This window comes from Lissotriton helveticus, chromosome 3_1, assembly GCF_964261635.1.
Source record: "Lissotriton helveticus chromosome 3_1, aLisHel1.1, whole genome shotgun sequence".
Taxonomy (NCBI): Eukaryota; Metazoa; Chordata; class Amphibia; order Caudata; family Salamandridae; genus Lissotriton; species Lissotriton helveticus.
The window spans coordinates 158774593-158802338 of record NC_136061.1 but is presented as its reverse complement, the minus strand read 5'-3'; the positions used below and the strand labels follow the sequence as shown (position 1 = coordinate 158802338).

At 44.6% G+C, this 27746-nt stretch overlaps 1 protein-coding gene across 2 annotated transcripts in view; it reads left to right on the top strand.

Moving 5' to 3' along the window:
* The window catches only part of SPNS2 (SPNS lysolipid transporter 2, sphingosine-1-phosphate), a 296234-nt gene extending 270810 nt beyond the window's left edge, over nucleotides 1-25424 (top strand). Inside the window, exons 12-13 of one of the 2 annotated variants that reach the window (XM_078679449.1) lie at nucleotides 7671-7717; nucleotides 18893-25424. In XM_078679449.1, coding sequence (XP_078535575.1) covers nucleotides 7671-7713 — 43 coding nt within the window. In that variant the 3' untranslated portion in view covers nucleotides 7714-7717; nucleotides 18893-25424. The remainder of the gene's footprint in view (nucleotides 1-7670; nucleotides 7718-18892) is intronic. The other variant, XM_078679450.1, reaches the window with a different exon arrangement.
* The last annotated feature ends 2322 nt before the right edge of the window (nucleotides 25425-27746 follow it).

Below are 27746 nucleotides of genomic sequence, written 5' to 3'. Positions count from 1 at the left end.
CGGGTGTTGATCAGGATGCACTTGAGGTGGTTGCTGCTGGTGTTTGTCTTGGCGGGTGCGGGTTCGGAGGCAGGTGAACTTGCAGGTGCAGCAGGTGAAGGGTCCGTGGGTGCGTCTCGGGGTGGCTCGGCAGCAGGCGTGGGTCCGGCCGGCATTGAGTGCGTTGAGAGTGGCGGCGTCGTAGGTCAGTCGGGTCGTCTTGCCTCGGCGGGGAGGGCCAGGGGTCCTGGCGCTGGGCGCGGGCCAGGCGCGGACGGGCGCAGACGGGCTTACCTTCGGCGCTCCCGCTGCGCGCGTCCGCTGCGCGGTCGCTCTGGGGGCGTCATAAGTAAGGAGCCGGGAGGGAGGAGCAGCTGGGTGGCGGGAGTGGGGCGGCGAATGGAATCACAGGGGGGCGGGGCCGCGGGGAGGCAGCGACGGGAAATTCCAAGAAGCAGCGAGCAGCGGGAAATTCCCAGGAGCAGCGGGCAGCGAGCGAAGGAATCTGCAGGCAGGCGGCGGCAAAGGCAGGCAGGAGCGGCAGCAGTGAGTGGGGCGACCAAGCCCTGTGGAGGGCTGAGCGGTCACACTCTGTGGTCCCCTTAAGTAAGGAGCCGGGAGGGAGGAGCAGCTGGGTGCATTACAACGCATGCGTGGTTACAACGAGAAGCCTTTACCACGCATACTTTAACTACGAAATACGTAGTGAAGGCATGTGTGCTAAAGTAAAAAAAGGGGGGGGTGTCTTGTGGGGGTCTCCTCACCCCCACACAAAAAAAGCGTAGGTTTAAAAAGAAAAAAAAGCACCTGTTTCTGAAAAAAAAAAAGATGTGAAGGCAATCGGCGTCATAAGAGGAAACGGAAAAACACTTCCTCTTAATGACGTACAACGTCACCACAGAAAACCAAGGAGAGGGGAGGTAAGGAGGAATGAGCGGGTGGTGTCGCGGAGAGGTAAATTAAAAAGGTACATTATTAGGGTGAAAATCCTTTAACCTGAAAATACCATTTACATGCATACTTTTACAACGAAAATCGTTGTAAAAGTATGCATGTAAAAGGAATTTTCGTGGTAAAGGATATGCGTGGTGATTGCATTCGCGTTGTAACGTATGCGTGGTAAAGGCATGCATTACAACGGAATGCGTTGTAAAGTCATACAAACGCAGTGAGGGTGCTTTGTCCTTGGGCATGCGCACACCGCAGCCAGGGTCCAGATTTGATCTAGGGATGAGCATACCAGGTTAGGATGCAGACATGTCCAACTTACCACCTCAGGATTTTAATTGTGTACACGCCATGTCAACACTTGTTGTAGCCATGTTGAACAATGTACAATGACTTGAACATAACAGTGTAGTGTCCACGTTGACAACACAAAAGAAGGGTGAACACTCCTCCTGGCCTGTGTAAAGGGTATTTGAACCCGTCCACACTGCAGTCTAGAACATCACCGACGCCAAGAAAGGATATATAGGTCTTAAGCGCCTTGTACTCTGGATTTCGAAGTGTTAGAAATTGTTTCTGTTTCACTTTTGAGGGTCTTAATGAGGGCAGATCAGTGTTAAGGACACAAAGGTGTTTCTGGCAGGCAGCTGCAGGGCTGGACTGGACTGGACTGGTCATTCTGCCACTCAGGTATTTTCCCAGCGGTCTGGGCTTGGAGACTGCCTTCAGTGCTGGATCGGCAGTGGTGACCCAAGCATGCCCCAATTACCCCATGATAGTCACAGACTCCTATAGTTACAGACACTGCAATCAGGCTCCCCTGCTGGAAACGTTTTTTTGAAGAAACAGCATTATCACCTGCTGTATCGCATTCACTTACTGCGATGGGAAAAAATATTTTGCCAATCCCTAATCCCTGCGACTCAATTTTCCAGCTGTAGTTTGAACACACATTGCAGCTACATGGAGACGAGGGGATGTATTACGCATTGTTCACATTCATTTATTTTTAACGGTTTTATAAGCACAGAGTGCACCACAGGGTATCAGGGAGCTTTGCATATAGCAGGGCTGGCATCTTACAAACAAAACCAATGTATGGGAAAGATTAACCAAGAGGGAGTAAAGCAAAAGAGCAATGCGGAAGGATTGTTAGCCATTTTTAGGTTATCCAAGGTGAGATGTCAAAGCTTTTCTAAAAGAGAGAAAGGTTGTTTGTGTAATGACTCCCAAAACCTTAAAGCAAAACCGGAAAAACAAAATGAAATAAAATAATAAATAAAGTAGATACTATTACATAAAAACAAATACAATTAAAAAAATTAAATTAAATAAAATAAGACTCAGGCATTTAACCTAAAATTGGAATTATGACTGATTTCAGGATTGAAGAACAGGTGCTCTAAATATTGGCAGTTTTTCTGTACACACTAGTTTACATTTTTGCCTGAGCCTCTGTTTCCACGCAACGTACACATCTTTTGATCATATTAGGACAATAAAAGCAGCCCCTAGACCTCCTGACATGACTGAGGTTGACAGCAAACACTGTAGGGGTCCCCTGGGGCTCTGAAAGCTCTTTGCAAAGCTCCCCACCCCTGCTGGAGAGTGAGATCTCCCCCTGCGCTCCCTCGGGGGAGGGCACACTCTCACTGACACGAAGCCGCCCAGGGACATCGCACATTAAGCAGAGACCCTTTAGTTAGTCACGCATTAAATAGAAAGTGACAGGCTGCTGGATTTGGGAATATTACGCCGCTAATAGTCCTTATTTGAGGTGCCCTGGACACTGCTTGTCACGACTAATCAGTGGAGCTGGGATGCGCCTTGCTGTTGTTTTTTGTGTAATTGGGTACTCATGACCTTCAGAGACATTCCTCCATTTTGCCTTTCGCTAAATGTACACGATCACGAGGTAAAACTCTTAAGTGAACCTGGTATGGAAAATCAATGATTTCTTGTAAAATTGCTGACGTTAGTTGGGGCTGGTGCAGCAAGCCATCGGTGTCTCCGGGGAACCAAGGCGCAGTTAGACGTAAAGCACTCTGCAGCTTCAGGGAAGAGGCCTACTTCGGCACTCTGTCCACGGACTCGATCCATTGTCGCATCGTAAAGGAAGCTGGGAGCCGTCTCGGCAGGATGGCTTCTGCTTTAGCATCGCGCAGCGTACAAGAAGACACATGCAGCCTACAAGGGGATGCGCGCCATCAAGCTCAGACATCTATCTCAAACACATCAGATGTCTGCCAGAAACCAAACGCCAAGAACCCTGGCCTAGCTCAAGGTGCACACAGCCAGATTTAGTAAGACCTCCAGCCTCATTCTTTCTATGGATGTTCTTCTATAAATATTAGATCAATCTCCACTTTCAAGAAGGACCTCAACAGCACTCTCTTAGAGACATCACATATAGTACATCCATCGCCTGAATCCAGAGAATGACCATCCCAGAGCTGAACGCTCCTCCCAGTGTGCCGCTCCCGCTGAAACGTGTGCCGCTCCCGCTGAAACGGTGAAATGCCTATTTTTCATCTGTGCGCTGTAACCAAGGTCCTCGTGGTGTGCTATGCCATAAAATAAATAACAAGTTCCGTGCTCAGGTTTGGGACACGTGTTTGAGGCTGAAATAGTGAGTGTGCATGTGGTGCTTTGAGTAGACCTACTCTGCATGCATGCTGATATTTAATTTATCGCTTTAGTTGCTGACAATGCATCTAATGTTGGGGTGTGAGCTAAGTAATAATCCTGCTAATATGTTATGAGCCCTAGAAAGTAATGGTTGCCTGCATTGCTATCCTCTGGGACTGACATCAATGGGGTGAATACATTATTGAAACCAGGCTGTCGGTTTATAAGGTCTATCGTTTACTGAACCCGGGACACACCAATATGTGTGTATGCTAGAGTCGTGTTTCTACTCCTAAGCGGAAGGCTAGTGGTGAAGGAGTTGCTTCAGAGTAGCAACCACGGGTACACCCCTATGTGTGTATGCTAGAGTCGTGTTTCTACTCGTAAGAGGAAGCGTGATGCTTAAGAAGGCACCTTAGAGGAGCAGCCAAGGGTACATCACTGTGTTTGTATGCTACAGTCCTGTTTCTGCTACTAACAGGAAGGCTGGTGGTGAATGAGGCCCCTCGGAGGAGCAGCCAAGGGATACACAGATACTCAGATGCTGTGTTTTCAATGATGCAATCCCTCTGTGAGAGGAGCCTGCCCTGCATCAGGGTGGGGTCAGTGACTTTCTCCACACTAATATGCTCATGCTTTGCAATGAGTGGTAGACCTCCTGTGCAACCATTCGCGCCAACATGACTTCTTGGTGTGACGTGGGTGGATTTGTAACAGTGTACACGTGTGTCCTCAACGTGAAAGGTGCAAAAAGGTTTTGCTTATCCAAAAGCGTGTCTCAAAAACACAGCTAGGCTTTTAAGGGTAGTACATATTAAAACCATCGGACATGTCGGGGTCGACATGTTTCACTGCTTGTATATTAATGGCAGCTTCTTCAGGACCATGGGACAATGACACCTAATGTAGATGCCTCCAAGAGTATAGCCATACCAATTTCATAGCTGTGCCCTGAGTGGTATTAGAGCTGATATACCCGGGGTATTTGGAGTGAATCTCCTAAGTTCACTAATGGAATGCAGTAATAGCAGTCCTCTAGCTCCTAATAGAGCCGCAGCGACTTTCAAGGGGCTTAGTTTTTGGTGTGGCGTCTTGAATGTGCATCTTTATTAAGGATACAAGGGTGTCAGTAGAAACAATGAAAGCGATGGTGCTCAGTTACCCTGTTTGCCGCGTATATCCGAAAACTTGTATTACTTATATTAACCCCTTCGCTGCGGCGGCTATTCCGCCGCAGCGCTAAGGGGGAGGCGGGGAGGCGGGGCCGCGCGGCGGTCCCGTGCTCGTGACGGAACCGCTCCGTCACGGCCCTCGGGTGAGCTGTGCTTGTGACGGAACGGTTCCGTCATGGCTCCACCCGCCCATTTGAACGTCAGCGCAGGCGCGGAATTCGCGCCGCGCAGACGCGGCGAGCGGGCCGTGACAGACCCGTTCCGTCACCAGCACAGCCCACCCGAGGCTCGGAACGGTTCCGTCACGAGCATGGGAGGGGTTAAGCTCTAATGTGGTCTCATTCCGAGGCAGAGACTTTTTGTTGTAATCAGTTGTCCTGATAAAATGTTGTTTTGTACGTACTGTGGTTATTGGCGCAGTCTCACTCTATAACAGAGAAGGAATTTCTCCAACCATGTTTGCGGGTAGAGCCGAAGACTTGTACTTACTGCACATTGTACATATAATAAGATCTAATGTGTCCTTCATTCTGACCCTCCTGTCTGATACCTCATTGGAGTCCATACCATTTTTAATACATTAGTACAAAGTTCTCATTCAATCACAAGAAAGTTAGGGGTCTGAAGTTGTGAATCTGAGGGTTTTGTGGTCACCTGTTTAGCGTCAACATGACTGCCATACCCTGAGTTCACAATGTAAGGTTCTACTACACATCATTCACAAGGCTGACACCATCTCAGTCTGGCTGCGAGTTCATCAGTAAACATCACGTGCACTGTACAAGTCAGAAGGATCGTAGTAGAGAATATCTAATCTGAAATATCGACACGCCACGATATAATGACCACAATATTGAGGAACAAATATAAAAAATCTAAGTACAAGGAAGGAGGTACAGGTTTACTATTCTTAACCCCAAGTTTACATACTTATGTACGTGTTTCACCAAGGTACCTTTTTGTGGAGTTAGATATAGAAAATGCATTCAAACTTTCTTTTTGATATTTTGTCCCTCAATATTGTGGTCACAATATTGTGACCTGTCGATATTTCAGATCTGATATTCCCAGCCTACACTGTCTATAGGTCAAATAGCCTTAATAAAGTGTTGGCTAAGTTGAGCCAATTTATTTATTTATTTATTTATTTTGAAGGTCTTATATAGCGCGAACAAGATCCTTGCGGATATCAGAGCGCTTTACATTAAGTCATGCTGGATATACAAACGAATAAATGTAGGCACATCAAGTATACATTACAAAAAGAGCAAAGTGAAACATTAGGGTACAGGAACAACATATAACCGTTGAGTTAGGTCGCGGTCAGAAAGCGTGCCTAGAAAGTCTAGAAGGCCCCTTGTCGAAGTAAGAGTTAATGGTAAGGAGATGATTGGTCTCTGAGATTCTTTAGTCTATGAGTAGGTGAGTTTCGCCATGAGGAACACTTTCACTTCCTTTTTTAATGAAACCGTAGAGGCATTCAGTCTGGTTTCTGTGGGAAGTGAGTTTCATATCTTGGGCGCCATCCCAGTGAAGGTTTGTTTATATGTTTTCTTCCTGTTAAATCTTTGAGGTTTCAGTAGCAGGTTTTCAGCACTTCTTGAGGCTCTTGTCCCACCCGAGATCGTCAGCTTCTGTGAGAGGTAGCTGGGTGATCTGTGGTGTAAGGCCCTATGCGTCATGCATGCTATTGTTAGGTGAATTCTGTCTTCAAGCGGATAGCCAGTTCAAGGCTTTTAAGTCTGGGGAGATATGTGCGCTTCTTTTCGAACCAGTGACGAGTCTCGCTGCTGCATTTATTGAGGCTCTTAGGGGTGCAGTTGTAGCTTTAGGAAGGCCACACAAGGATACACTTCCGTACTCCATCCGAGGGATAACTAGCGCTAGTACTGCCAACTTGAAATCGTTGGCTGGCAAGAATGGTTTCAGCTTCCTTAGTGTGTTGATTACTTGTGGGGCAGTGGCATTTGCCCTGCAACCCTTTACTTAGGGCCAGGTTGGGAGCACGTCCCAGGTACTGTGACCATAATGTTATTCAAAGCACGAAGTTATATACTGCTCTCTGGCCAGACCTCAGACAAGAGAGCAAGAACACATATACAGCATATCTGTAAGGAGAGGACCTTCCAAGACAAGGAAGTCCAATGTAGGCCGATGGGTGCTGGATCCATGCCAGGGTTTCAAGATCTTTGACTAGGTCTGGTATTGCCATGCTGATTCATTCTATGTAAATGTATGCTTTTTTGATATCCTGACAAATATAGTATGAATACGGTCCTCTTGGATGCATGTTGGAAAACCTTCTTCGAAGCTTTAAGTATGTCTATAGGGTGAGGAAAAATTGAAAAGGTGGCCTGGGAGAAGGTCTGATGCCTGCTAAATGCAAATACCGTCCCTTTAGTTTACAGCATCTACCTCTTGTGTTTACCTTTCTTCCAAGAAACACAATAGAATTTAAAGCGGAGGAAAATAAAATGCTTTGCCCAGGATCAAACATATTGGTCAAATGAGGGGAGGGTAGAACATAGGTATCTTGGTTCCACAATTAACAAGCTATATTGTAGGCCACATATCTTTCACGTGTCAGCTTTGAAGTGGAGAATGCACCCAGAAGACACCTTGAATGTGCACAGCCTTCGCCAGGTGCTGGGACACCATGGCTGGCCTCTGTCTGCAGCACCGACCTTTCACTGTTTGCCACCTTTCACAGCCACTGGTGAATGAGATCTCATACTTTATGGAGTCCAGTGATCCCTTAGCACCTCTTTCTAGTCTTCCAGGTGTTGAGAGGTGTACTGGTGTTGTGTAGCGCCTTCTCAACAAGTACTGTTGGACAGGCACCCGCTTAGTTATTCAAGCTTTGTGAAATGACAGCTCTTTGGCACTTGGATATTTTGTATGCATTTCATCCTGATGTCTCTAATTAGACATTTGCATTTTTAGGGTGACTCAACTAATGATGCCACCAGCTGCTGTGAAAGCCTGATAAGGTAAGCAATCAGTGAGCAGAAAAAACAATATTACTTTGCTAATGAGTCCCCTGTTTGTGCTCAGAAGAGCTGTTGGAATCAGTGATTCCAACAGACGGCAAATGTGATCCTTTTACCGAGATGTCTTTCTAAGTCTGGGTGCACATGGCGAGAGGAAGTGTCTTTTGGGGCTCAGAACCTACTCTGGGATCAGTGGTGCTGGCTGGAACAATTTTCAGAGTGGGGGTGCTGTTATTAGTGTTACACCACTGAATTCAGATGGATTGTGAAAATCCAAGAATCGCACCTAGAACAAGTGAAGTAAATGTGCAAATGTGCCATGACCATTCAGCAGGTGAGCGGTCAGGGTGTGGTTTGGCTCCGGTGCTGCATTTAGGATCATGGGTGCGGTGGTGTATTGTCATTTACAGACAGCACATTTTCTGTTGAAATGGCCAATAAATGCCTACTAAATGTGTACGCACATGCTGTTTTGCTTGTAAAACTATAGATCGCCCAATTGATAATGCATAGAAATCGGGTTTCAGCAAACATTTATCCTTTGCGCATCACCAAGTAAAGTGTATTGATTTGTTTTGATCCCATTAAAATCTTTGTTTCCATCACACTTCACAATTACAAAAAATGTGCTTCATTTGTGCTGTGCTAATTGCTGCTATATTTAGAAATAAGTGTATAGTTCTTTTGCAGGTATTTAAATGTGTGAGAAAAACAAACATCCTATCATTTCACTTTCGGCATTTCTGTCCTTTCCATCCTGCAAGATTGTCACATAAGTGACTTTTACAAAATCCTCTCACTTAGCAGGCAGAGAAATAAAAGTAAACCCAGTTTCCAAAAAGGCAACAATTTGACAGAAGACAGTCTGACATTTGACCTCGGTCTTTGAACACACAGCACAGCAACAAGATAAAGGAACATTTTAAAGGCACCTTTAATGCTCATTCACCTTCTGAGCTAAAGCATGGTTATCCCAACTTCCAGCGCCTAAGTCTGGGACAGAAAGCCATTAACATTATTTTTCAGCTGCACAAACCATGCATTATTGCAACAGTAAACATTTCTATTTCAGGCGCTTTCCTTCCCGAGAGTGAGCTACCTAGATTTGTATTTGTCATCACGCGCGATCTCTAAGGTTGCCAGCACGGCTATGAAGATTTGAAAATCTAATTTAAATGTATTTTGCATATTAGCTTCAGTGCTCATATAGCCTGTTTGGGAGCTGTGGCCCTGACACGCATGAATGCACAACCCTTGCTGGGCCTCACCATTCTACAGTAACCGTTCTCAGTTCTGGGCCTAAAATCTAGAAGTTTCTCTGTCCCGCCTTTCCTACGCCCCCAAAGCCGTGTTAACAATCAATCAAACATTTGTAAAGCGCACTACTCACCAGTCAGGGTCTCAAGGTGCGGGGGGGGGGGTGGGGGGGAGCGGCTACTGATCAAACAGCCAGGTCTTGAGAAGTCTCCTGAGGTCAGCAGGTCCTGGGTCTATCGTAGGTGATAGGAAGGGAGTTCCATGTTATTGAAGGCAGTGGGGCACACGCCCACAATCTTCCATGTTTATTATAAAGTTCACCATGCATATATTGTCAGTGCTTACTTTGTAAAATAGTAAGTGCCAGGGCCCTAACCAGGAGGCCACTGCAGCTTGCACCACCCATGGTTGGACTGGCCGTAGCGGGCACTGGGCATTTCTCAGGTGATCTGCCAGGGTGGGGGCCAGTTTTGGGTCTGTGGGGGGCGGGGGGTGTTTTTGTTACAGGGGGCTGGCAATAACGGCCCTCTGTAACAAAATCAGCCGAAACAGGCCCAAGCAAACAGCTCGGCCGCACCCCTCTGACCCACAGAGCAGTTTGCCAGGGCCGGTTTCGGTGCCCAGTCTTGCCCTGGCATCACCCATTGCCCTGTCAATGCTGCCAATGATGGTACCAAAACCAGGGCCAGACTGAGAACCCAAAGCAGCCCATGAAATTTTCTCGGACTATCCCTGGGGAAGCACTGCCTGGCCCCGGAGGCTGGAAATGCTTATGTGCTCATTTTGTTACTGGGGCCAATATTGCAGCACTGCTGCAAAACCTGACTCCAGTAACAAAACCGGCTCCCACCCTCCCAGCCTCCCGGGAAACACCTGATGCCGGATCCGGGCAATCCAGTCCTGACCAAAACAGCTACTAACCATCTCTCTCGCCTGCTAATGCGACAGTTCAGATTATTCCAGGTCCCCAAAGCTAAAGGAATGGCTGAGGAGGCAGGAAGTCTCAACAACGTCGGAATACAAGGAAAAGCACTGGACTGGATCATCTCGTTCCTCACCGGAAGAACCCAGAGAGTCCGCCTTCCCCCTTTCAGATCAGAGGCCGCCGAAGTCATCTGCGGCGTACCACAAGGATCATCACTCAGCCCCACCCTCTTCCACGTATACATGAGCCCCCACGCATCCATCGCCCGCCAACACAACCTCAACATCATCTCCTACGCAGACGACACCCAGCTGATCCTCTCTCTCACCAAGGACCCAAACACCGCCAAAACCAACCTACACGAAGGAATGAAAGAAGTAGCCGAGTGGATGAAGAACAGCCGCTTAAAACTAAACTCGGACAAAACGGAAGTCCTCATCTTAGGTTCATCCCCCTCCGCCTGGGACAACTCTTGGTGGCCACCGGCCCTGGGAACCGCACCCATACCTACGAATCACGCACGTAACCTGGGCTTCATCCTAGACTCCTCCCTCTCGATGACCAGACAAGCCAACGCCGTCTCATCATCCTGCTTCAACATCCTACGCATGCTCAAAAAAGCCTTCCGTTGGATCCCCACCGAAACAAGAAAGACGGTCACCCACGCCCTGGTCACCAGCCGTCTGGATTACGGAAACACCCTTTGCGCCGGAACCACAGCCAAACTACAGAAAAAACTCCAACGCATCCAAAATGCCTCAGCCAGACTCATACTGGGCATCCCTCGTCAAGCTCACATTTCCGGTCACCTGAAAGACCTCCACTGTCTCCCCGTCAACAAGAGAATTACGTTTCGTCTCCTCACCCACGCACACAAAGCCCTCTACGACCTCGGACCCGAATGCCTCAACACGCGACTGTCCTTCTACACCCCCACCCGCCAACTACGATCATCCAATCAATCCCTCGCCGCAATCTCACGCATCCATAGATCCACCATGGGGGCAGATCCTTCTCCTACCTGGCGGCCAAGACCTGGAATTCTCTCCCCACCCACCTCCGCCTTACTCAGAACCACCTCTCCTTCGGAAAACAACTAAGAACTTGGATATTCGATAAGTAAACGCATCCCCCTCCCCCAAGCGCCTTGAGACCCTCTGGGTGAGTAGTGCGCTATATAAATTTCTGAACTTGAACTTGAAGTAGTAATTTTGAATGTATATTGTATTCATAAACAACCATTGCTCTGCTCACCTCTAAATTAGATGAGCAGCGCCAGGGAAACTTTCGGAACACTGCAGTCGAAACCACAAGTGTTCTGACTCCGCAAGGCCTACCACGCATGCCGTAACCACGCATAAGCCTTATCCACGCATGTGTGTGGTTAAGGCATATGCGGGATATAGCTGCGGAACGGAGGGACGGAAGCAGGAAGAGGTGAGGTAAGTCGTGCTGGGGGTGGGCCTGGGTACTTTTGTGGGCTGCTGGGTGGGTCGGGATGTTTTGTGGGCTGGGGGTGGGTCGGGAATCTTTTGAGGGCTGTGGGCTCCATTGGACGGAAGCAGGGAGAGATCTGCGGTGAGGTAAGTGGGGCTCTGGGGGTGGGTCAGGGTACTTTTGTGGGCTGGGGGGTCGGGTAGTATTGTGAGCTGGGGTGGGTCGCGTTGTTTTGTGGGCTGGGGGCGGATTGGGAATGTTTTGTGGGTGGGGGTGGGTTGGGGTTGTTTTGTGGCCTGGGGGTGAGTCGGGGTAGCTGTGGGCTGGGGGGTGAGTCGGGGTAGTTTTGTGGGTTGTGGTAGGTCGGGTAGTTTTGTAGGCTGGGGGTTGGGGTTATTTTCTGGGCTTGGTCTGGGGCAGTTTCTTGGGCTGGGGGTTGGGTCAGGGTAGTTTTCTGGGCTGGGGGTGGGTTCGGGGGTAGTTTTCTGGGCAGGGGGATTCGGGCTAGTCTTAAGGGCTGGGGAGATGGAGGTTGTTTTCAGGGCTGAGGGGTTTGGGGCTAATTTTCAGGGCTGGGGGTCAGGGGTAGTTTTCAGGACTGGGGGGTCAGAGTAGTTTTTAGGGCTGGGGGACTGTTGGGGTAGTTTTAATTAGGGGTCCGGCATTAGGACTCATGGCAGGGGGAGGGGAATCAGTAGTCAGGATAGTTTTTAGGGCTTAGGCGTGGGTGGCAGTTTTAGGGCAGCGTAAGGGCTAGTCATGTTCAGGTTAAAGGACAGGGTTTTAGGCATCAGGGCACGGGGGAGGACACAGCGTGGGGGTTCAGAGGGGGTAGGGGTATTTGCACCTAGGGCGGGAGGGGGGTGGGGGGAGTTTGTATGTTAGGGCAGTGGAGGAGGGTGGTGACCTTAGCCCCACCTAACATGCCTTTACCACGAAAATTTGTGATAAAGCATGCGTGGTAAAGAATGCATGGTTAAGACGCGGCCGTTATTCAGACAACAATATTTAGTTAGGCATGCAGAGTTGGGCAATTCGTGGTTGCATGATACAACCGCAGCGCCACCACGTGGCAGACTGTCATAAGTGTGGTGTTCACAATTAAGTGCTGGTGTCGAGCACCAGAATCCAATTAAGTGCCAGTGCAGAGCAACGGAAACCACCGGCTTAAACTAAGCACCAGTAGCGGCTGCTACCAGATGGGAGTAGTGGGGCGGTGGAGGGGGTTGGGGGGAGTGAATAAAAAAATGGACTTACCTGAAACAGCTGGATGGACAGCTGCCGCCTCTCCTATGTCCTCGTCCTCTTCATCTTCCTACTTTCTGTCCTGGCTGGCTGCAGGAACCATCCAGGCACACAGGCTCCCCTGAACCAATCACAAAACTGCATTGAAGTGCTGTGATTGGTCTAAATGCCATGGTTCGGCGCTCAGACGGGACAGGGAGCCTGTGTATGTTGCTGAGAAGGCTGTGTACTGCAACCTGGTGGGGAACATGCAAAGTGCGCATGAACTGTTTGGTCGGCCCCAGAGGGCCAAACAGTCACGAGCACTTAAGGAGTGCAAACAACTCGTCCCCCTGCTCTGGCCAGCCCCACCCCGCCTCTGACTGCAAAAGGAAAAATAAAATGATAATAACATTACGTGATGCTTCTCTGCCTTAGTGGAGGAGCCGCCACTGTATGAGCACGGTATATTGTTCTTGATGTTAGTGCACTGGAGGACGAGGAAGAAAAAGTACCTTTAAAACAATTTGGTTAAAAAAGGCCACAGGTGTTTAGCGGGTTTGCACCCCATAGGTTAAAATTGGACTTTGATTACAGTAACATAAACAGTTAAAAGGTGGCATGGTGCGTGAGCTTAATAAGAGATCTCTGCCACTGCTCTGACACTTCAGTGCAGCGCCTCTTTAACAGGCCTTGCACCGCCATGATGACTACCCATAAGTTGAAGCCACACTGATGCATTTTCTTCATTGCACGCTCTGCCGCACCTTCTGATGTACTGCTGCACCGGTGTAAGCATTTTCAAAGACTTAAGAAATTATCTTTTGCAATTTGGGCTCTCCCTTTCCACTAGCGGGAAGGCCACTTTTAGGTAATTTGTAGCAATTTGGCGCCCTCTTGTGGGTGTTGATAGTGGCACTATTTGGCAGCTGGCTGTAATGGCCGTAATTATGTCAATGTGCACTAGGATTCAGAGTGGTATTGGGAAATTAATATAGAATCAACAAGGGACTAAATCTTGATTCGCAAAAAACATAATTTATAGAATTTTGCAACCCTAAATTCTACTTATGTCATTGAGAAATCATAAACCTAGCGTTAGAGGTGGGAATATGCATGTTGTGAGATATGTGGCAGCGACAGCGGGAAAGTCATAACATTTTAGTGTACTTAAACTTTTTTAATTGTATTTAAATCTGAATTTCAACACCTTTAGCTGGGACATCAATTCTATGGAGAACAAAGTTACCTAGTGGCTACTCTCCGCGAGTAACACCCACGCCCCAATTGTCAAATTCTCCCGTGCACGCCACTCTGAGGCGCATAAATGGTACTCCGCCGACCTCAAAACACAAAGACTCGAGCTGCGCCAATTTGAGAGAAAATGGAGATTAAGATACTCAACCGAAGACAGGGAAAAATATGCCACTGCCCGCAGAGAATATTAAAAAAACACCCTGACCACCAAAAAGGTCTACTTCTCCACTAAATTACTCAATGCTCATAACAATCCCAAAGAAATCTTCAGCATTGTGAACGATCTATGCAATGATGCTAGAACCTTGCCGACTCAGGCTCCCACTATAGATCTCTGTAACTCCCTGAATGCGTTCTTTCTGGACAAAATTTCTTCTATCAAAGCTAGTCTCCCCAACACCACAAACTGGGGATCTTTGGATGATATTTTTAACAATCACTGCACTTTAGATACCCTTCAACCCATCTGTTCAAAAATGCTATCAGAACTCATGACCCGTGTCAAATCGGGATCACCTGATGATTGCTGTCCCCCGCACGTCTCCAAAGAGATATTTATCGCCTTGCCTCAGAGCGTGCTCCCTCTTCTCAATGAATCCCTGGCCCAAGGTAAGGTTCCTAGGGCTTTCAAGCATGCAACGGTAGTCCCCCTTATAAAAAAACCTGGGGAGGACCCTAGCAATCCTGTCAACTACCGCCCTATTTCACTCCTCCCTTTCCTGGCAAAAATACTAGAGGCTCATGTTGCCAGGTCTGTGTCGAGCTTTATTGAGGGTTCGGATTACCTAGAGCCAAATCAAGCTGGTTTCCGCCCGGCACATTCTACGGAGGCTGTTATCCTCGCAGTCCTCGACACCCTGAGAGCTAATGCTGACAGAGGCGACCATCAAGCTTTGGTGCTCCTCGATTTGTCGGCTGCGTTCGACACAGTCGACCATTCCATCTTGTTGCACCGTGTCGAGCAAGCAGGCCTGCGTGCACCCGCACTTGGGTGGATTAAATCCTTCCTTGCTGATCGCACCCAAGCTGGAAGGCTTGGAAATTTCACTGCTCCCAAGCTCCTTTCCGCCTGTGGGGTCCCACAGGGCTCCTCTTTGTCCCCTGTGCTCTTTAATCTATATCTGAGACCGTTGATTCACTCACTCAAAAACAGAAACATAACTGTCTTTAACTACGCCGATGATCTCCAGATCATATTCCCTCTCGGCTATCCCAAGGCCGCAACTGAGTTCCAATCAACCATGCTTCACATCCAGCGTTGGATGGACGTGAACCACCTGAAGCTCAAACCGGGCAAGACGGAGTTGGTCCTGCCTGGGAACAGCAAGGACAGTTGGGGCATGCATTTCTGGCCAACGGAACTCGACCTCCTCCTTCCCCCTCTCCCTCTGTGAAAAGCTTAGGGGTCATAATCAACGCTGACCTCTCGCTTCGTGGTCAGGTGGGTGCAGTGATCTCCTCCACTATTCACCAACTGCGAAAAATCAGGAATATCAGACACCTGCTGACCTACTCAGCTGTAATACAGGTGATGTTAGCTCTCATACCCTCTACGGCTTGACTTCTCTAATTCCATTTATCTCGGTCTCCCTGTCGACCTACAAAAAAGACTCCAAATGGTCCAGAACCAGGCAGTCAAACTGATTCTTAAACTACCTACGTGGCAGTCAGCTAGACCTGGCTTGGCACAACTTCACTGGCTCCCGATATCCCAACGGGTAACCTTCAAGTCCTGCTGCCTAGCCTTCAAGGCCTTGCATGGCAAAAGTCCCAGATTTATCAGCACTATGATTACTAGATACATTCCTCGGCGCAGCCTCCGTTCAGCCCATCTCTCCCTGCTTACTACTTCATCTTTTAAACGGAAATGTCAGGGAGGCTGTCGCTTTTCCCACCTGGCCCCTAACCTTTGGAATTCCCTCCCTCGACGCTCAGAAGTTGCAATAATCTTCTCAGCTTCAGAAAGGGCTTAAAAACGTGGTTATTCGAGAAAGCTTATGCCTAGTTCCTCGGCTGCAATAGTCTTCAGTACGTATCAGCGCCATGAAACCCTTGGGTGTAGGTGCACTTTATAAGTGCTTACTAACATAACATAACATAACACATTTAATTTCAGTGCAAAAATTGTTGGAGTAAGCGCTCAAGCTGGGCGTGAAAAAAGTATTCCTTGTGCAGGAAAACAGAAGGAAAATGTGTACATTCTCATTTTGTCTCAAGTTTTCCTGCATAGAAGATAAGGAGTACAGATGGAAATGTATGAACTGCGTAGCTCTCCGGGTACACACCTGAAGATTCTTTGGGGAATTTGGCAATATACATCTATGCATAAACATATAATGTGTAGATGTTTTGTGAATCATAAACTTCTATTTTTTTGGTCTAAAAACACTGATAAAAAAGTTCTTTTAAAATAGCTGTTCATCATTGTGCGAGGGATTTATAGGTTTGGCTTGACAGCACAGCTGTCTGCATGACCTATTGTTACCCATTATTTAAAATATATATAGAATGGGCTTTGGAATGGGCTCTGGCCAGAGGAGCATGGCTGTCTCACCTCATGCCATTAGCAGTTTGGTGTATCATTCCGCTTCCAAAGGAGTGCCTACATTAATATTTTACATTTAACAAGTACACAAGATCATGACGCACTCAGTCCTCAATGTAATTAATACATGTATAGTTTAAAAAAAGCATTTTTTATTTGTTTCATGTTTTCACGGAAACAGGCTTTTTTGCAAGTTATTGATTTTGCTAGTATTTGTTCCAAAAGTTGGCAGGGTGCCCTCATCATGTCAGCTGCTCAATGCCACCTCCCTGATTGCAATGGAATTCCAAGAAAGCTCTTTGCAGCACGTGGCGGGGCCCGACTGTCTGCACAGGAAGTGCTGCTAAGCGGCTGCTCTTTCCTGAGAGTGTTTGAAATGGCCTCTCTGATGGGAAGGACTGGCTCCTGGCCAGCAGGGGGCAGCCCCGGCCAGTTCTTATCAGCAGCAGCAGACCAGGGCTACCCTACTCTTCACTTGTGCAGAGCCCGCCCAGCCTGAACACCGGATATCAATAATGAAAGAAAAAGTAAACAAGTAAAGTGCTTCCGGGGGCGCGCGGCTCTTGTTATTAAAGTAACAGAGTGAGCATACTGGCCTCGCCTTTGTCGTCAATATTAATGCATGGCGCATTTGACATGACTCTTGAGGCTGGGCGAGAGGTTATCTGTTTTCAGTTAGCTGTGAGTTTTTTGTGAATTTGGATAGAACATCCTCAGGGGCGTAGCTTCCTTTGGTGCAACAGGTGCAGTAGCACAGGAGACAGAGTCCCGAGGGGCTTAGTGACCCTGATTATTGCTGTATTCTATCATTCAAACAGCAGCCATGGGGCCCAGTTCCTTCCTGCACTAGGGTTAATGACACACTGGCCACACCACTGAAAGTCCTATCAACATTTTTTTACTGATTGAACAGTTTGAGGTAGTAAGTGTTGAGGGCTTTATTCTGTGCTATCACCATACTTTACCAGGGTTTCTAGCTCAAACGCAGTGTCTGCTTTAAGGAACACAAGATCCCACAGGATTTAAGAGGTAGGAAATTAGTTACAGCGTTCCAGATTCCTAAACTGCAGTTTAAATCTGTTAATTGCAAAGACCTGTTTAACCTAATTTACCATCTTCGTTAGTGTTGCACTGCTACTCACACGCACTTCAATGCACTCCTATGAGGCAGAGCAGCAGAAGTGCCCACTACAACATAACTGAAGCTGTTTGAATGGCCTTTTGTTGTAATTCAGAGCAACCACTAGGTGGCGACTTAAGACTGCCACCTTACCTCTGCTTTCCTTTCGTGTGCTTCCATTGCCTTCTTTTTTGCCTCCTGCACTAAAAATAAACTGACTAGGGTTTTGACCTGGAACATCAAACTATATATTTACTCTTTAATATAACCCGTATTTAGGGTTTCATGGCCTATCACCGCCATACCGTGCTTTAAAATATGTCCGTAGTGTTTTTTGCTACAAGCCATGTCTTAGCTTCCGTCCATGTGACCACACACAAAATATTTTTCCTTCATTTGTTTTACTGGTCAGCAGATGGGAAGGTTACATTTCACCACCACAGCCATAGTAAATCATTTTTATTTCCAAATTTGACATTAAGAATTATTGCCATTAAAATATTGCATGTATTTCAAGCTATATCAGCATACAGGTTGCCAGGTTAATGGACAGACTGGTACAGCATATGTGCAACCAAGCCAACTTTACATTATGAGCACCGTGTGTATCTCTAGAGCTTTAGAGACCAACATACAGTTTGTGAACTACATGTGAAGAGTAAATGTTTGTGACGCATTCACCTGCATTTTAAGACTTGGCCAAATATATTACTTACTGGACTGACTCTCTCACTGCATTTTCCAAACCAAAATATTAAAAACAAAAAAGTACAGACACTCCTAAAGATTGTGGTGAGCGGACAGGTTCAAAATGACATGCGCACCGAGCCGTGATCTAGTAGAATCCTGAATCAGTTTGTCAGCCGACCCAGAATGCTTTGATTCTCAAAGGGACAAGAGGGATTGTGATTGTAATAACAGACAACCAATCACCTGTACGCCTGAAGGACTAGGGACTGGTTCTCCAAGTATCTTTCAACAAGGCTGAAGGCCTCTCTCCAATAAATGTAACATCGAAAGAAGCAAAAGCGCCTCCAAATTTATCAAGCAAACTACATTTCTAAAATAAAATCTGGTCCCAGGAGGGTCCAGCGGTACTATGTTGGGCCACACACATATTAGTCGGACTAACACGACTAAAATATCATACAGTCAAAGGATAATCTTCAGATTAAGCTGTGCGCCTCATGGCCACCCTGAAGACACTTAAATATCTAGTTGATTATTTAAAGAGCAAACGGTTAAATAGTAAAACCATTGCACTGTTTTGTGATTTGTATTTTATCATTTGGATTACCACTGTGGCTAGAATTACAATGTGAACTAATAACGAAGTCTAAGCATCATTTATGCCTTTTCAAGTCATTGTACTTAACAAAATGACTAATCTTATTTCTTGTCTATCCACAGGTGGCCTCTTAGTGATGAGGACATCGAATGAAGTCTGCAGAATGCTTGTTAACATCCAGGATTACACAAAGGGGAGAGAAACTATTAGCTCGGTTTGTTCCTGGAACTTTACTTGGTATCAGTAAAATCATTCCAAAAGAGACTACTATACAAAATGTAACACAAGCACGAATGGACTTGGAGCGATGACCAGAGTACAGCAGCTTTAAAGACGCTAAAACTTTAAACTATTTCCAAGTTGTTTTTGATGGACAATGAATAGTCGCCTCTCTTATTACATATCTAATATGATGCTACCTGAAGAAGTTCTAGCAGGCCCAGAAAAAGTTTTCGGTTCCGTCATCTCCAGCCATCAACAAGCATCCTGCAGATTCCTGCCGAAACATATCATCTGGCTTTCATCGAAGCCAAATCTTCAGTGCTGACAACTCAAGGAGGACTTTTCATATGTACACACAAGTGTTGTGGCTTGACTGAAGTCGCTGGATATGCTTCTATGTCTAGTTATTTGTATATAGCTATATATACATAGTTGTAGATACATATATAATGCTATTTAAGTTCTGGACATTCCATGGAATCCAAAATCCTACAAAAATGAAGAATGGTTTTGAAAGATTCCAACAGACATATCTTTATGGGACAGCATCTGCCTCAAAGTCAGGTATTTAAAAAATCAGTGCTAAAGACCAAGTTCCGACAGTCTCCTTAAGGAGCGCTCACAGAACTAACGTGTGACAATCTTTTTTTATAACTCAGCTTTCCAGGTTGCAGTTTTGGGAGAACAAAGAAATGTTCACTGTCTTCTTCATCAGTTATGCAGCCACTGGAGTGAACAGACATACACACACAATTTATTTCTAGGCTTCAGAAAATGTGTTGACCAGATTGAGCCAACTGTAAAAAAAAGGAAAAGACAAATAGGAATTATTTTTTGCTTATGTATTTTATAATGTAATTTTCAGCCAGTCTTTGGTTTACATTTTTTTAAACCAAACAAGTATCATTCTGGAAGAACCACATAGCCTGTGTTCATTTCAGTACTACTCCTTGTGTTTTTTTCTATATGATCCTGTTATGATTAGCATTAGTAAATTCAAGAACAGGTTTCCAATTTTTTTGGACAGCCTTTGAAGTTTTTATCTAAATCTAAAAACTTTTTTTAGACAAAATGTCAGGGCAAAGGTATGCACCATTTATCAATTTAAAATTGTCTTTCTATCCTACTGAAATACCTACTGTGTATAGGATGGCTACTCTGAGAGCGTATGATATTGTATTTTGCTGGCCTTCTTAATTTCACCTTCATCACTATGGCTGTTGGGGACCGACTAGTTCTGAAGTTTGACACCATATTAGACATTTTGCTAGTTGCATAGTTAGATTGTTACAATATAGAGAAAGTAGCAGACAGACCATCCCCTATTGCCTTGTTGCGTTCATAGGCGAAGGCAAATGACACTCTTTTATCCTCCCCAAAGATTATCACTTAGAGAGTTGATTCACAGTTAAATAAGAGCACTACTGTAGTTACATGTATAGTTTAGAGTGTCTGGGGGTGGGTTGATCCTCAAATAGTCTTGCAACAAAATGAGCAACCAACATTAGGCCTCAGTCAACAAAAGGCGTATATGGGCACCTAGTCCGCCCGCGAGAACTTCCCATTTCAAACATGGGGACAGGCACAGTCAGAAGCCCGAAGCTGCCACGGTTCAAGGTTTTTAAAAATTGCACGTAATAGTATTGAAGAGAATAAGAAGTATAACTTAAACTGTATGCCGGGTGATTAGAAAAGGTGATAGCCAGTAGCTGAGAACTTTTCTAAACAGATCAATCTTGGATTTTGGCATTCATATCATCACTAGGTGCTGTAAGAAGCATGACATTATCTCCAGGTAGCGAGAATACTGTTCACATATCATTGCTCGTCATCAATTTGCGTGATTCAGTTCAATTGAAGATGGATTCAGGCATCTTTGTAAAGTGTTTTACTGAATGTAAGATACAGGCAGATAGGGACATGCATCGAACTGCCCTGTTAAGAAGGTATTTGTAAACTGTATAAGATGAGTAGCCCACCATCTTGTTTTCTATGCAAACTGGATGTATGGCTAATCACAATTTCTTTGTGGAAGTGTACGTTCAGCTCAATTCAAAAGGTAGCACAGTTAACAATACAGATATCTAGTACAAGACGCAGCAAAACATTAGTAAAAAAGAAAGCGGGGATACACATAAAGTGTATCTCATGTCGTGAACCGAGATATAGATTCTGTGCTACCAACTCAGACACAGAGAAACTCCAACAAGGGCCTTCTGATCACTAAATAATGTGCTATTGTTGCACCGTGGCCAATATTTCTAGTAATACTCGCAAGCAATTCGATAACTTCATGTGCCTATAATAACTTCACACGTCTATGAAAATTTGCTGTGAAAAAATTATGTTTCCTAGATAATTCTCACCCCACAAAATTATTGCTAAATTTATCGTCTAAGTTCAGACTCCAAGAGCACAAATCTGCATAGACTCCAGGCTCACGTAGAGTTCCTTTCATTGTATGCTCTTTTGCAATAGTTTGGTAATATTTTGTGCTAGAGTCAACTACAAAATAGAGCAATTTCTCAACACCCGTTAATGAACACAGCAACATTTTGTGGGATACTTTTAACTGTGTTTTATGTTTTTCATATGAATGTCTTTCTTTTGGTTTGGGTGCCTCTCAAGTGTTAGTGCAATTTTTCACTTTTGTCTATCTCCTGTCCTACAGATCAAGTTACCCATTTTTGGCACTGGTTAAGTGTTCCATACGTCAAAACAATGCTGTTTTGGTGATATGGGAACTGCCTGGTTCTGAAAGTGAATAGTACTTTTTGACATTGCACCATTGGACATGAACTGCTATTCTGTCTTACAACATGCTGATATTGCTTTTCCAAAGCACTTCTCTGATTTCTCCTCCAAAATTCCAGGAAAATATTTTTCAATGACTGTACCATTAGTATATACTGTGCACTATTTAAAACAAATGCATATATTATTATACATAGAAGTATTCTTTGAGACATATGGTGCTTATAAGACATTTAGCAGTCAGTTTCATTTTGAAAGGGGTAAACCAAGTATTTATGTTAACCAGCTTGTTAGAAAAATCATAAGAAGTTTTGTTTTATAGGAACCTTTGTAACAATTCTCATATGTCGAAGACTCTTTCAGTTCTCTCAAACTTCCAGATCGTCAAATGTTTCCGTCAAAAGTGTTTCTATATTGGCATTACGCTCTCTAAAAAGGATGGTGTTTTCTAACTGGTGGTTTTGTTATGTATTCTAAGGACAATTCCTTATAAGTTGCGAACAGATAGGAATAGCAATATCCAGTTCAGTCCATCCAGTCTCTCTAGCGCTACTCTAGCAATTTCTAAGACAACTCGAGGTCTAAGCCCGGCCACACTTGCACTCCAGTAATGATGAAGGCATCACTGCCCTGACAAGGCACCCCTTTGTGTATTCTAATAGATTTATTCGGTGGGGTTTACAACAGGTATAAATGATTGGATCTGATATTCAGGAGTGAGGATAACATTGAAAATGCAGCTTCGTTTACATCAGCACATTTTTATGACTGTGTGTTGTAGACAATGTGCTTTTTGCAAACGTCATGGCCTATTGAATACATCTGCCGCAATTCAGTATTGTGAAGCAGCTATGGCTTAGTAGACAAGAACCTTCACATTGGATCATAAAGATGCATGACATATGTTGGCACACACATTTCATGCATGGGCTCTTGAATTCCACTACATTTAGAGCAACTCTACACACAACCGTTTTTAAAAGTGCTCAACTCTTTAATCTCCCTTAGCAGGAGGTATATATGGCTTTAAGGAAAGCGAAAGGCTTCATTATATAGAATTCATGAATAGTCTAGCATTAAATGTAAGAGCAGTGCTGCAAAATTCACACTCTGATGCAAGCCCCATATAGCCTTTCCTCCAATTAGACATAGATTCACAGTTGCTTGGTAAAGCTATCTCTACCACTCAGGAATTAATTTTTTTAACTCATATATTCTGTAAGTCCACCTTCACAAAGTGCTATCTTTGTGGATGATGTGGATTTATCCTGACTAAACTATTTGACGATCGAGTTATTTATTTTCCATTGCTGCTACCCACTGGAGATAAAACAGATTTACTCGAAAGAGATTTGTTTTTTAATACTTCTGTTAAAATCTAGAAAGATAGTAAAAAAAAAAATCCCCCAAAAAAGCACCAGATAATGTTTTTCCCTTTTAGCTCATCTAAACATCGAGTAATTGTAACCTGCTGTCGTTGTCTTGGTTCAGTTATCGCCTTCATGAGTTCCTTTGTGTCTTTTCGGCTCTGTGCATAAGACTGCGCATGTTCGTTTCTTGTAACCAGGCAAAGGTACATACATATCCTGGCTCAATCGTGGTTACTTAAAATTAGCTGAATCGGTCTATTCTATTTTAATTGTTTAAATTCTGTTCACTAACCGAGTACAATAACACTATGATCACATTGTAACAAATATGTGTTTCTTTTGGCAGTGCTAAAAATATATAGGACCCCTAATGCTTTGCATTGACTGACATCTTTAGTCAATATATCTTTGTACGAATAGATGTTAATATGCAAACAGCAGTTTACCATGTACTTTGTGCACTAAACACATCTCTGTATCCCATGCATTGCCAAATCAGATGTGAGGTACCTGTTTGTGTTTAAAAATGCATCCTTCATTACAAGTGTACATTACTTATGGCTATAGCTAACACCCTTATTTTATAGTAATTACGAAAATTCAAAACAGAAGAAGTGTAGGCATTTGCTAGGCTTTGGTTTGTTTAAACAGATCGGTTTCAGGGGTGGATCCACTTCACAACTACACAGGTGGGTTCATGTAATAACAACCTCATTCAGACAGCTGTGGCTTTTTAACCAAGAACACTTTGGATTCTGGGACTTGTAGTTTCACATTCTCCTTTTAAGCTTGGCCCTACAGCACACAGAGAGGGTTGGGTCTACAAAAAGGCAGTGCTGGCTGAAGGCGACCCCATGACAAGAGACTATTATGTTATATTATTGCTAGTTGCTTCCCTCGTCACTGTGTAGACTGCGAGAGACGCACATACTGAGACCTTTAAAGAGTGGGACATCAAAGTAAAGAGCTGGTGTTCTGTCCTTGAAATGAAAGCAGGGCATGTACCTACAGCCAATGTAAAGCACTGCCTATACATGTATTTTCTTCAAATGATATGCCATCATAAAGTCAAGTACACCTGAGCCACACCATGACAGGTTCCCACCAAGCTTGATTGTAAAGTTGTATCAGTTCAATCAGTCACTGTCACAGCTGAGTCGAACCTATACCTGACCGTCCATTTCTAGACCCTATAGTGATCTTGTATCCATGGAAATATTCAATCGCAGTAAAAGTGGTGCTACTAATTCTTAGAATTTTTAAGGTCGCAAAATAGGATGTCGTTTGGGTCCATCCATCAATGCAGGCATTTTCTGACTTGCTGTGATATTTAAAATGGCGCAGAAAAGGCATAATTTGGTGCTGGATTAACACCTCTTCCACATTATTAGTATGATCAGTGAGTGTTGAAAAACAGGCACATGCACATCTTGGGCACACTTACTCATTGCTCATTGTAACGTTAATGCCTTTTAAAGTTGCCTTCGAACCCTAGATCCACTATTGACCTATAGAAAATGTACCTGGATTCTATTCTAATGAACTGATCACCCTCCAACCAACACCTGAGGATTACAACCCTCTGATAGCCTTCTTAAACTTGAGGACCACCAGATCTATTCCAAATTCACACTTTCGAAGAGACCCTCAGTTGCCGGGAGTTGCAAGGCGCCATGCTGCATTGGCATTTCTAGAGGCCGTAAATGTACCACATGTAGTACTAGCTACTCACCCGCCTAAATCAATGTAATACTCTACAAGGAGTTGGAAAGTAACTTGTCATGGCAGTGATTTATATTTAAGGCAGGAATTCCCTTCACAATGCACTACTAGCTTAGTCCTCCAACATCTCTTTGAGCTTTGTAGCTATCCCTGCATATCTCTTTCCATTAGAAGGTTTTACTTGTTGCAATTATGCTTTTAAAGAATTGGAGGAGGACCAAGTGGCTGCCTACACAATGTCACCTCTGCAGACGAAAACTGGAAAGGTCATGTATTGAACAAAGTATCAACCAACATCTTTTTTAACCTCCTGAATGCTAATTATTTGGTTTACTCTTTTTGTTTCATTGTTTGCAAACCAGCACTTAACAATCACTTTGAAAATGTGATTTATGAAAGTGTATTTTTTCTTGTCATACAAGAGCACCGGTAAAATAGTTTTCTGTGTTATTTCAGAATTAAAAGGCTATTTTATTTTTAAGAGCAATTGATTGTGAACCTCAGAGTATAAGAGAGAAAGCCAAATATATAAATATATATAAATATATCTTTATGTAAATTAAGAAATAAACTATTTAAAACAAAACTGATGTGTGCAATTTCCTTTGCGTTTGTTTCCAATGCCTGCCTTTGCAGGTGCTTGAACAGGAGTAACAGTGTGTGCTGATGATGAGGGTCAAGCTGCATCCCAGCAGTTGTGATGAAGGAAAAATGAACAAGGGAGTTAAGACATGTCTAGGACTAACAGAAAGGAGAGGTGTATTAAAGGGAAAGCAAGAGTAAAACTGGCGAGCTCTGTGGATTTGGTGTATGCTAGGAATCTTTTTTTATTTGACTAATTTAATTTGGGCTACGTATAAACGCCTGAAGAAGGGATATACCTGAATTGCTAAGAAGTGTTTGTACCCCATTCTCATCCCTCCTTTAACCCATTTCGTGAATAACCTATGAGCTATAATGACCCTAAGAGGTCAGTATCACTGCTTCTGGGATCAGCTCAGGCCCAAGGAGGGACTGTAGCATTTTTTATATCTACTTCACACTCTTCAGGTTTTATTTTTGCAGTCGTAGTAGCTTCCCAGCCCGACTCCTTTTTTAGTGTTTCGCTGTACACCTTGTGGGAGTGTAGTACATTGATGCACATACATGAACGGTTAGTAAGGTACTTAGGCTCCCTTACCTTTCTCGACAACTAACCGGACAGTGTCTATGCTTGCTACGGGTCAATAAAATGTTTATGGGCAATGTCTCCATTTTAATCTCAAACATTGTCTGGACAGCAGCCGAGAGAGCCAAGATCATGCATGAATGTCAGGAATTCCTCCTATTCACAGGTGTCTGCCAGGAACCAAGTATAAGTGGAGCACAAAGATTGGTGGCTAGATTTATCATAACGCTGCATTGCCTTTGCGGCACAGCAAGATAACGCAAGGGCAACGCAACACTACAGTCAGATTTACCAAGCAATGCAAGGCCAACTTGCATAGCCCTGCAGTGCTTGGGAAACTTGGAGTAACTCAAGGCAGCACAAGACGCTGTTTTGCGTCACTCTACACCAGGGAGCCATTCCACGGGTGGAGAATGGGTCTTCCCATGCACCCACCTATGGATTTTAGCGCAATCCCAAATTTACCATGAGTGGTAGACCTGGGAGAGCGCCAAAAGAGGAGAAATGTTTTTATTTCTCCTTGTTTTTTCCTCTTTGATTGTGTGCTGCGTTATGCAGCGGACCCACAAAGATGAACAAGCATCAGAGGGTTGATTTTGTGCAGGAAGGTGTCTCATCTTGAACAAAAACAATCCTGCTTACAACGCAGGGACCCTTGCACCACGGCACAAGGGTGCCTGCATTGACTGCTCAAAATTATGGGTTGTTAGTTAAATTTACAATAACCTGAAGTTTCCATTCCTCCTTTCTCCTGTGCCATCCAACTTTATCATTCGCCACCACCTCACGTATGCTCCATCCTTGACCTTGATATTGGGGTTAAATGGGATCTGGTGGACTTGGTTTAATTTTGGAGTAAGGGGAAAAGAAGGTGTACGAAGGGCTACCGAAGAGGACCTCACTGTCCGACTATAAGATAACTCTGACCTCCTTCTACCGCTTCCAGGACCAAGCCATCTGTCCTTCACTCACTTCCCTATTTTTGTGCACTCTGTTGCGTTGTTCTGTACCTTGAGTTATTCTATTCCTGTCTATCAAATACATTGCCCGTATTGCTTCCTATCTAGGGGGCATATTACCAACCAATAGAGATAATTTTTGTCTCTAACTTGTTTAGAGACAAAAATTATCGCCGCACATCGGCGATTTTTATCGCAGATAAACCTTGCTATTAGCAAGGTTTATCGCAAATGCGATAAAAAACGGCCGCAATGCATGAATATCGCTGAAAAGTTAGCGATATTCATGCATTATCGAGCAAATGCTCTTAGCCATGTTATCCAAGTCAAAAGCACTTTATTCGATTAAATAAAAATCATAAAAGTATACTATACAAATACATAAAAATATCATACAGATTGATGTTATTTACTGTACATTTAAAATTCAATAGCAATACATATGGATCGACACTTAGTTCACGGAATTACACAATTATCAGCAATATTTCATATTTCATTATAAAAAATATACAATGAACCAGAACCTGATACAATGAACCAGAACCTGCCGCAATGCATGAATATCGCTGAAAAGTCAGCGATATTCATGCATTACCGAGCTAATGCTCTTAGCCATGTTATCCACCTCCCATTGGTAACATGGCTAAGAACTGCTCAGGGCAGGTGTTAGCTTTTGGAGATATTCGCGCTTAGCGCGAATATCTCCAAAAGTTGGTAATAGGAGATAGCGATGTTAGCGACTGTTTCCAGTCGCTAACATCTTGGCACGCCCACTTTG